At 48.0% G+C, this 11,842-nt stretch overlaps 1 protein-coding gene across 1 annotated transcript in view; it reads left to right on the plus strand.

Annotated features, from left to right (window-relative positions):
* LOC311232412 (voltage-dependent calcium channel gamma-5 subunit-like) overlaps positions 1-11,842 on the plus strand; it is a gene marked incomplete at both ends in the record, with an annotated part of 90,106 nt that overhangs the window by 70,657 nt on the left and 7,607 nt on the right. Inside the window, 2 exons of the mRNA XM_084319196.1 lie at positions 4,981-5,121; positions 10,106-10,251. Coding sequence (XP_084175322.1) covers positions 4,981-5,121; positions 10,106-10,251 — 287 coding nt within the window. The remainder of the gene's footprint in view (positions 1-4,980; positions 5,122-10,105; positions 10,252-11,842) is intronic.

Genomic DNA, 11,842 nt, shown 5'->3' on the forward strand with positions numbered 1-11,842 from the left:
GGTGGCGGGGCCTTGAGGGCCAGCCGACGTCGACACATCGCGCGAGGTTGTTGACGTTATTAGCTTTGGCCCAGCCGCAAGCTATAACCGCTCAGGGTTCCCCTCTCCGCAGGGGATTTTGGTCTTCTGCTGGAGCGCAGGCGGTATTGTCCTAGGCCCCACACCGCCTCACACCGCGCAGCCAGAAGAAGAGACAGCACGGAAGAGAGGCCCTCGACAGGCGGCCATGTTTTCCCCTGCCGGAGGTATCCTGGGCGTTGATTCGACAGGTGTCCACAAGGCCGACAGCCTTGGCGGCCGAGGGATCGGCCATGTTGGATGGGTTCGGCTTGAACAAACAAGCCGTCACCGTCCTGCCGCGAGCAGCCCGCTCTCCGATCACTCCCTTCCCCAACACCAGCGGAAAAAGTGGGCTCTGATTGTTTCCTTTGGCTGCGGGCCGCGTGCCTCCATTGAAGCGCGGGCGGCCCCACTTTTCGCTTCTCATGGGGACAGGGGCTGACACCCAGTTGATGGCTGAGCCTGGGTCTGTCCGTGAGAATGTTGTGCTGTCAAGCGGCTCCCACACCATAAGCTGTGTTGGTTGAGCCTGGTGTTACGTCTGTCAACTTAAGTGTTGTCAGCAGGGGGGCTCGAAACCTTTTGAGGCACACAGTGCGGGCTTCCCCGGCCTCGCCTTCGCCAGGCCAGGTATCATGTTGGTGCCTCCCACTCCTGAAACATTGGCAGTGGTCTCGCAGGCACGCGTGATTTGGGGTGGTAGTAATATCACTGCAGGGCTACGGTGTGTAGGAACCCATGGGGTCCTTACACCTTGCATGTCTGGCTGCAGAACAACTCCTCAGCATGTTCTGGAGGGGTGTTCAGTGGGGGGGCTTTTTTCACCTAGGAAGCCCCCCGTATCAAACCGGCCCTTTCTGTCGGGGTCCCCCCTTGGGTGCAATTGCCTCGTGGGTGGTGTCAGGGTCAGATGTCCCGACACGGAACGCTCTGCTCACACGGTTCCAGGGTTGGCAACGCACAGCGGGGGGACCGGGCCAACTATCTACAGTTCCTGGCGGACCTGCGCCACATGGGAAGGTTCAGCATTTTTTGGATCGTCTCCTACCTGTTGAACACTGTCAGGTGGGGGTCTGGTTCTCCTCCATAGACCTGTAGGATGCGTATGCGCATCTCCGATCTTCCATCCTAGGGCTTACCTACACTTCCTTTGCAGGGTTAGCGTATGAGTACCAGACGCTGCCGTTCGGTTTTCTCTGGCTCCCCGCATCTTCACCAAGTGCGTGGAGGCCGCACTGGGGCCTCTGCGTCGTCAGGGGTTACGGAGTGTTCTGCCCTGACGACGTTCTGGTCCTTCGCGGTCAAGGTGGATCGTCAGGTCTCGTACCAGGCAGGTCTCTACCAGCCTGGGGTTGCTGTAGACTGGAAGTAGAGTACTCCTCTTCCCAGTCAACGGTTGGAGGGCTATGGGCATCCCTCTCAGAGCGTGTTGTCAACACGCTCGGGAGGTTCCGTCCTAGGACGGTTACAGCGCTGTCTCACGTCGCGTTTTTCACCGACGCCTCCCTCGCTGGTGACGCGTCGGGCCAATGCAGTAGGGGGCAGCTGGCAAACCATGCTGCCCGGTCTGCGCTACGTTCAATGTGTTGGTGTTGAAAGCGGTCCTTCTGGTCCACAAATGGTGTTGATCAGGACGGACGATACGATGTCAGTGTCGTGTATCGACAAACAGGGAGGAGTACGCTCCCCCGTCTGCACCAGGCGGCGGGCGGCTGGCTATGGGCGTCCTCCATCTGCGCGGCCTGAGGGCTCCCCACATCCCCGGCAGGGAGAATGTGGGTACGGGTGTACTGTCGTGGGGCGGTCCTCATCCTGACGGGTGGGGATTACGTCCGAACATAGCCAGGCAGGTCTGGGACCGATGCCGTGCCGCCTGGGATTCTTCCCCATACATCTGTTAGGTCAGTTGTTGGGACGGGTACGTTGAGGGGCGCAGGTTCTTGATCCTGATGGTGTTACCATCCGGAATGCGCATGCTCCCTCCACTGTCGCGCTTACGCGGGCAGATGGCGTATGTTCCAAGTGTGGTGTAAGGCGGGGGGCCGGGACTCAGTCTCCTGCCCCCTGGATGCTGTCCTTAGTTACCTCCAGTCTCTCCTTGATAGACTGTCGGCTTCGACGGTGAGGGTATATGCAGCAGCTATATCCTCCTATCATGAGGGGTTTGAGGGGATGTCTTGTTCAGCCACCCTCTTGTGAAGCGTTTCCTGCTTGGCGCTCGACGCGTTAAGCCGGTGCAACGCTCCTGGGCTCCGACTTGGGATCTTCAACTGGTCCTCGGTCGGTTGTCCTTGGCCCCGTTTGAGCCGCTCGAGCAGGCACCGTTGGAACAGCTGTCGTTCAAGACCGCGTTCTTGCTGGCCGTCACCTCCGCTGACGCGTGGGTGTGCTTCGTGCTCTCTCGGTACGACCAGAGTGCCTGTCTTTCGTTCCGATTGCGGTGCCACTCTGCGGCCTAATCCTGCCTTCGTGCCTGTAAATATCCGGAGTTCTTCCGCTCCAGGGATATTGTGGTTCAGGCGTTTCATCCGCCTCCTCACGGTGGTGAGTTAGATGCGGGCCTTCACCTGTCATGTCCGGTCCGTGCTTTGGGAATTGCCTCAGCCGTACTCAGGACCTCGGGGTCACCGTTCGGCTTTTTGTCTGTCACGGTGGTTCTCATGCCGGTAAGGCACTATCGAACAACGCCTGTCCCATTGGTTGTGCGAGGGCATTGCCCTCTGCTACACGTTGGCTGGGCAGGATCCCCCTGGGGGCGTCAGGGCGCACTCCACTCGTGGGGTGGCTGCCTCTGCCGCTCTCCTGGGTGCGGCCTCGGTGGAGGACATCTGTGCTGCAGCTTCATGGTCCTCCCCGGGCCCCATTGTAAGGTTTTACCTGATGGACATGACCGGGGGTTCTGTCTCCCAGGCGGTTCTGGGGTCTGTGGCCTTTCCTGCTTCCCGTCCTTTGGTAGGGTAGCAGGAGTGTGTGGGTATGGGCCACAGTGTGTTGAGTCACACGTGGTTCCGCCTGTGCTGTGTGTTCAAGGGGTTCTAGTTCCCTCTTGTTCGCATTCAGGTGGAGTTGACTGCGCCCCCCCTTCATTAGGAAGGTTGGGGTGACAGGGCTCCCCGCACCCCTTGATGTGGGCTTACGGGTCCTCAGGGGGTACATCTGTCGGGTCTCGCGTCCGCTCTAACCCATATCTCATAAGGCTAGAGCGGGACGCGATAGCCATATACGAGATATAACGATAGGTTATGTATATAACCTAGTTATATTAGTATTGGCTGAGCGTCCCGCTCTACGCGGCCCTGAGTTCCCTTTTGAGGGATCTTTTGCTGGAACGAGATTTGGCGAGGAAGAGTGTTTGGTGACCATAGTCATGGTTATATAGGCTACGCCTCCATAGGGGCGGGGCCCGATCAGGTATGGGTGCATTAAGTTGTTCGTATTGGTGTACAGTAGGTACTAGGAGATAAGGGGTATCTCATAAGGCTAGAGCGGGACGCTCAGCCAATACTAATATAACTAGGTTATATACATAAACTATCGCTAATGCTTATCAATCAGCGAACCATTAGGCCTACCATTACCATACCAAGCCAATAGAGGGCGCAATCATTCCAAATGACCAAACTAAATTATTTCTGCTTCATGATAAATAAATAAATACACAATATAGAATATAGAATGAGTTTAAATCTAAATATCAAACACATGACTGTATGTGAAAACAGAAAACATTCTACATAATAAGCAATATGGCTCCAACACCTGTTTTGCAGTCAGAGCCACTTAGTTCTGGAACATCCTACCAACTGAACTAAGACACTGTGCTACCTACCACACCTTTACAAAACAACTCAAGACCTGGTTATTAACCAATCAAACAGGTAATCACTTTTAATCAGTTCATTGTGTATTTTATTATTGCTTTTATTATTATGTTGGATTGTGTTGTAAATATTGTGTTGTACTTTTAATGCTTCCGTTCTAGGTGTATTGTCGGTCTCATAACATCTTGTCAAAATGACTACAGTTGCGAATTAGCCAGCTGGCTACAACTGACACATTTACAGAAATGTTTATCAATGTGTACTGTCCTTAAAAAATAAAAATAAAAATGAAACTCAAATGTAGAGATAATATATTAGATTAATCAATGTTAATTAATTAATTTGTTAATGTCCACTGTTAAAACAACCATATCTTCAACCGATCTCATGGTTGATTCCGTTGAATAGCCGGTGCAACGGCCCGCTAACAGAGTCGTCCTCCTCCACGTCAGAACAGCTGTTTATTGGATCGAATAATCAGATGAACCCTCCGAGTCGACAAAATTGGTTCAAGACGTTGGGGGAACTCTAATTCCTGTGGCTCTTGTTATGTAAAGCTGGAAGGCCCATGTGCTTAATTCAGCCCCAGTCATATGTATTTAAATCAGCTCTATGAAAAAGGAATAAGGTGAAGCTGAAATCCTGATCTATCTATCTATCTATCTATCTATCTATCTATCTATCTATCTATCTATCTATCTATCTATCTATCTATCTATCTATCTATCTATCTATCTATCTATCTATCTATCTATCTATCTATCTATCTATCTATCTATCTATCTATCTATCTATCTATCTATCTATCTATCTCTCTCTGTTTTGCTTTCTCTCTCTCTCTCTACCGATCTGTCTCTCTCTACCTATCTCTCTCTCTATCTCTCTCTCTACCTATCTCTCTCTCTACATATCTCTCTACCTCTCTCTCTCTCTACATATCTATCTACCTATCTCTCTCTCTGTCTCTCTACTTATCTCTCTATACATATCTCTCTACCTCTCTCTCTCTCTCTACATATCTCTCTACCTATCTCTCTCTACATATCTCTCTCTCTACATATCTCTCTACCTATCTCTCTCTCTCTCTCTCTCTCTCCAGAGATGATCCGTTGGGCCACGCCCTTCCCCCTGGTCAGCCTGTTCTTCATGCTCATTGGCTTCGTGCTGAGTAACATCGGTCACATCCAGCCGCACCGCACTATCCTGGCCTTCGTCTCCGGAATCTTCTTCATCCTCTCAGGTGCCCACGATGTCTTCAACTCCCATCTCTGTAGAGGAATTAATCTACTCTAGTCCGTGATGCCACATTGGTGACCCAATCCCATCTGGCAGTAGTAGCTATATAGGTCAGTGAGTAGTAGTTGGGGAACGGACTGTAGTAGCTAGGGCTGAATAGTCGACTAATCAATCGAAAGGAGCCGTAGTCGACTGCCCATCTCTCAGTCGAAAGCAAAAAAAATATATATATTACATATTTTTTATCATTCTTTCCAAAAGCAAAGAGGCCTATAAGCGTGGCTAACGCTAATGGCACGCATACCAGAGGCTAACTGCCTAAGAAAACAGGCACAGAGGCACTGAAAGATGATGTCACCCGTCTAATGAACACACTAGACTAGACTAATATCAAGATGTATCCATCAGTGGACAAATTGCATGCTTTCACAGAGGACAAGAAGCCTTCAGTCGACTCCTTCAGACATTAACTCTTTGGGCCTCATTCAACAATACTCTCTTATTATTTTTCTTATATTCTTGCTTACCTGTCTGTTAAGAGAACAATAAGAAAAGCCACCGCCACATTCATCAAGCCGTTCTTAACGTCCAAATCTGTGCTTACCCAGGTGTCTTGCATGATGAATCCCACTCATTCTTAAACTGAAATGCGCGTTCACGCTCAATTCATTTGCATACAGACACGCCCGCCATCTCCTTATAAGGCGAATGAGGCGCGTGTAAAACAGCCGTGGTTCGGCATCTGATCCCTTCAACAGGAAGCGATTTGCGACTGATCTCAAAATGACACACACACACACATGTCTCACGACTCGCGACTCAGTGCATGTGTGTGTGTGTGTTCCTGTGGGTCGCTCATCGCATGTGTGTGTGTGTTAATCTCATGACAAATAAAGTCTTAAACTTGTACGTATACGTACTGTATAGTGCAAAATAAATCGTTCCAGCAAAGTAGGCTTTGTCAGTAGTGGGCAGCTTGAATTGCCAGGTCCTAGAACCAGCGCTTTGGGGAGATCTTTTATTTTTAGAGCATTAACTCTGTGGAATGGCCTGCCTCGGAACCTCTGCTGCATTTACAGTAGATTCACTTTTAAAAAGAATCTAAATTGTTTTTAAATTGTTTTTTAAACACTGTAAAGTAATTTTTTTGTTTTTGTTTTACACTAATGTAATTTTAGCTATATTAATTGTTACAGTAGGTTCATTATGCATTGTGTGTACTGACTTTTAATAATTTTGTTTTTTGCAATAGTGATTGTTTTTGTATAATGGGGATCCCTAATCAAATCAAATCAAATCAAATCAAATCAAAATCAATACTGAACGACTGCGCGCTTGTCAAGAACAAATCGCGCAGTATACTGTATGTATATGCCGCTGATCCTATGCTCTCTCCTTTCAGAGAGAGATGACAGGTGACAGATCCGGTATTTCCGAACCTATAGGTAGGATCTGTCACCTGTCATCTCTCGCTGAAAAGTCCCTGTGGCTCAAACCCTGAGTGCGCTCAGAACTAGGTGTGGAGCAGAGGAGAGAAGAGAAGAGAAGAGAAGAGAAAGAGAAGAGAAGAGAAGAGAAGAGAAGAGAAGAGAAGAGAAGAGAAGAGAAGAGAAGAGAAGAGAAGAGAAGAGAAGAGAAGAGAAGAGAAGAGAAGAGAAGAGAAGAGAAGAGAAGAGAAGAGAAGAGAAGAGAAGAGAGGAGAGGAGAGGAGAGGAGAGGGAGAGGAGAGGAGAGGAGAGGAGAGGAGAGAGAGGAGAGGAGAAGAGAAGAGAAGAGAAGAGAAGAGAAGAGAAGAGAAGAGAAGAGAAGAGAAGAGAAGAGAAGAGAAGAGAAGAGAAGAGAAGAGAAGAGAAAGAGAAGAGAGAAGAGAAGAGAAAGAGAAGAGAAGAGAAGAGAAGAGAAGAGAAGAGAAGAGAAGAGAAGAGAAGAGAGGAGAGGAGAGGAGAGAGAGGAGAGGAGAGGAGAGGAGAGGAGAGGAGAGGAGAGGAGAGGAGAGGAGAGGAGAGGAGAGGGTTGTAAATATGCGTTCTATGCGTACGGCCTGGGCAGCCAGCATCTAACTGTTCTAACAGCAATATATAATCCATTTCAGAAGAAGAACGCACGCAATAAGTTATAATAATAATAATTATTGAAAAGTTCTGGGTTTATAAAGTCGTATTTGGGGGCAATTGACCAATGGTTTGCTTTCAACCCATGAACTCCTTCCTCTCTCACTTTTTTATATATATTTTTTTATTTGATCTACTAAAACTCTATTGTATTATATTGTTTTGTAAAGTGTCTTTGAGCATTAGGAAAAGCGCTATATACATCTGATGTATTATTATTATTATGAATGGTAGGCTTTTTTAAATGTTTCTCATCTGGGTAAGAGTTTCTTATCTGGGTAAGAGTTTCTTATTCTGGGTAATAGTTTCTTATCTGGGTAAGAGTGCTCTCGACCACTCTTATAATGTGGTCTTGCCTGAGAGAAAAGCAACAATAAGAAAACATTGCTGAATCCCAGGTAAGAACAAAATAAGAAGAAATGCTAGTTAAGTACGAAATCTTTTCTTGTATCGCTTCATGAATGAGGCCCATTGACCGCCACGCTGCTTTTCCATCTGTACTCCCTGGCGCCAGCGTTTTTGACCATTTTCACGTTGTTTGCAGACCCATCGTATATTCTATATTATATCTATGGAGACAATACTATGGCTCATTTGAAAGGCAATATTTATACTCCAACAGAGAACAAACTGTTCAGTTCTACATACCTTCATTCCTGCGCAATCCCGGGCTAAAACCCGTCCCGTTTCAAAATAATCCAGTCTCGTTTCCTGGAACGCGATATTACGTGTTTTCTGTGCAGCATGCGCATTTTGTGCTCGCCTAGACACCTATACGATTTCCAGGTCAAAGGTAAACATGACCATAGTAGAATAGTTCTATTCACAAAGCCACCATGGCGGGGAGGGGGGGGGGGGGGTGCCTCGCGGACCTGTTTTCTGACGCTGGGATCATTACAAAGGCATGTTTTATGATGGGGTTCGGTAAAATAGACATTACCTGTCAGCAGGTCCACCAAAACCCTGTCCACTCTTGCTCCGAAGTGTCTGAGTCCGAACAGGAATAATAAATAACGTTAGTTGGCTCTGGCAGCGCCCAACAGATAACGTTAACGTTACATCCAAACAGCCTGTTTGAAAATACTAGAATCCAACATAGTCTGGTGAAAACGCACCTTATGTTATGGATGGATCGTCACCGTTTGTCCTCTTCATAATAATCTCCAATAGTTCGCTCCACTAGAGCCTCAGAACTGCCTATGCAATGGCGAGCGAACTATTGGAGATTATTATGAAGAGGACAAAACGATCACACTTATGGATGATAAGGTGCGTTTTCACTAGGGATGTCCGATGTTATACTATTCTGCCCAGCAGTGAGTGAGCAAACCCCCCCCCCACAGTAAACTAGCCCAGTTCAAAAGGTAGGTACTGCTGATAGGTACTGCCACCTATCGGGATCCGATCGTCATTTCAATTCCAATTCACTCAGATCCACCAGGATCACACAACAAGGTCCGGCGGACTGTTTAGTATAGTAATAATACATTTAAAAACAGTATACTCGGTTTTGGCTGTGAATGCATGGAGCCAGACAGACAGACAGACAGGCAGGAAGACAGACAGACAGACAGACAGACAGACAGACAGACAGACAGACAGACAGACAGACAGACAGACAGACAGACAGACAGACAGACAGACAGACAGACAGACAGACAGACAGACAAACAGACAGGCAGGCAGGCAGGCAGGCAGGCAGGCAAGCAGGCAGACAGACAGACAGGCAGGCAGGCAGGCAGGCAGGCAGGCAGGCAGGCAGGCAGACAGACAGACAGACAGACAGACAGACAGACAGACAGACAGACAGACAGACAGACAGACAGACAGACAGACAGACAGACAGACAGACAGACAGGCAGGCAGGCAGACAGACAGACAGACAGACAGGCAGGCAGGCAGGCAGGCAGACAGACAGACAGACAGGCAGGCAGGCAGACAGACAGACAGACAGGCAGACAGACAGGCAGACAGGCAGGCAGACAGGCAGACAGACAGACAGACAGACAGGCAGGCAGGCAGGCAGGCAGGCAGGCAGGCAGGCAGACAGGCAGGCAGACAGACAGACAGACAGACAGACAGACAGACAGACAGACAGACAGACAGACAGACAGACAGACAGACAGACAGACAGACAGACAGACAGACAGACAGACAGACAGGCAAGGCAGAACCTCAGTGATCAGGAAGGAGATGGCACCGAAGGCGAAAGTATACTCATTTTTGGCGTTCAATGAGTTCAATGACCCCCCCAAAAACAAAGTATATATATATATATTTTTTGCATTCAAGGGGTAGTCTACCAGTCGACTATCGGCAAATTTTGGCCAATCAAAGTCGACTATACAAATCCTTAGTCGGGGACAGGCCTAGTAGTAGCCTTCGATGAAACTCGGTCTTTGTATGTGTATTAGATAGGTACTGTTACACGTCATCAGCCCATGCAAATCTATCTATCTTTACTTTATTTGTTTATTTCATCCGTTGTCCATCTCTGTCTCCCTCTCTCTCTCCTCTGTCTCTCCCACCTCTCTCTCTCTCTCTCCCCCTCTCTCTCTCTCTCTCTCTCTCTCTCTCTCTCTCTCTCCTCTCTCTCTCTCTCTCTCTCTCTCTCTCTCTCTCTGCTCTCTCCACCTCTCTCTCTCTCTCTCTCTCTCTCTCTCTCTCTCTCTCTCTCTCTCTCTCTCCCCCTCTCTCTCCTCTCTCCCCCCCTCTCTCTCTCTCTCTCTCTCTCTCTCCCTCTCTCTCTCTCTCTCTCTCTCTCTCTCTCTCTCTCTCTCTCTCTCTCCTCTCTCTCTCTCTCTCTCTCTCTCTCTCTCCTCTCTCTCTCTCTCTCTCTCTCTCTCCTCTCTCTCTCTCTCTCCCCCCCCCCCCCAGGCCTGTCTCTGGTGGTAGGTCTGGTCTTGTACATCTCCAGCATTAATGATGAGATGTTGAACAGGACAAAGACCCACGAGACCTACTTCAGCTATAAGTACGGCTGGTCCTTCGCCTTCGCTGCCATCTCCTTCCTGCTCACTGAGGTCTGTCTGTCAGTCTGTCTGTCTGTCTGTCTGTCTGTCTGTCTGTCTGTCTGTCTGTCTGTCTGTCTGTCTGTCTGTCTGTCTGTCTGTCTGTCTGTCTGTCTGTCTGTCTGTCTGTCTGTCTGTCTGTCTGTCTGTCTGTCTGTCTGTCTGTCTGTGGTACGGTACATTATCTATTTGATTTTCTATAGGGAGGTGTAGTCTGACGTCATGGTTGTTCCACCCGTATAGGATTCATCGTTGGGAAAATGGATTGTAACAATTCTGCAGCATGGAAATTGAAAAGCTTTCCAGTTTTGCATAAAATGAGTTCCCTTCTATCACTAACATTATTGTTTAAGCATTTTTGGTTGAAATAAAATTTGGCGATTTTTTTTATGATTAATTGCGAATATTTTCAATATAGCTTGTGGATGAATAAGCACAGAAAGGTGCCAATGTGAATGCTTTATTTGTTTTAAACGACACAATTTAGAAATGTCAAGTCAAGTCAAGTCAAGAGTTTTATTTGTCACGGCATACAAGTATACAATGAAATGCGGTGGTCAATGGGTTGGACAGAGGGTGGAACACGAAAAACGGCAATGACGTAACCACTACACCTCCCTATTACAATTGGTTTTAGACATGGATTAACCCTTTAACCCTTTCACTACCACACTACCAAAATGGTTAACCCTTTCACTGCGACAATGCAGAAGGTTAACCCTTGCACTGCCGCATGACAAAGGGTTAACCCTTTCACTACCACACTACAGAAGGTTAACCCTTTCACTACCACACTACCAAAAATGGTTAACCCTTTCACTGCGACAATGAAGAAAGGTTAACCCTTGCACTGCCGCACGACAAAGGGTTAACCCTTTCACTACCACTGTTATGTACCATGATCTTGATTACTCCTGTGTCACTGTGCATGCAGGTGATGGCTGCTAATTAGCTGATTGCTGCTGATTGGATACCTGCCTGGCAGCTTAAAGTGTTTTCAACATGTCTATGTTTCCATGGGCTTGGGATGCTGCTTCATATGATACTTCCCGATAATTATTTAAAGACCCGACCAAGGGCAAAAAAAACACACATTTCCTCATCAACAACATGGACGTTTTGGTTCTCTAACGTTTTCATGGCAAGGAACCCCAAATTAATATAGAGTATAGAGACAGACCCCCGTCTGAGAAGATTACGCCCAGGGCTTGACATTAACTTTTGGCTCACCAGCCACCAGTTTTCCAAAGTCACCAGCCAAAGATCGCACACACACACACACACACACACACACACACACACACACACACACACACACAACACACACACACACACACACACACACACACACACACACACACACACACACACACACACACACACAACACACACACACACACACACACACACACACACACACACACACACACACACACACACACACACACACACACACACACACACACACACACACACACACACACCACACACACACACACACACACACACACACACACACACACACACACACACACACACACACACACACACACACACACACACACACACACACACACACACACACACACACACTATCCAAATT

This window comes from Notolepis coatsorum (genome assembly GCF_963971535.1).
Source record: "Notolepis coatsorum genome assembly, chromosome: 7".
Lineage (NCBI taxonomy): Eukaryota > Metazoa > Chordata > Actinopteri > Aulopiformes > Paralepididae > Notolepis > Notolepis coatsorum.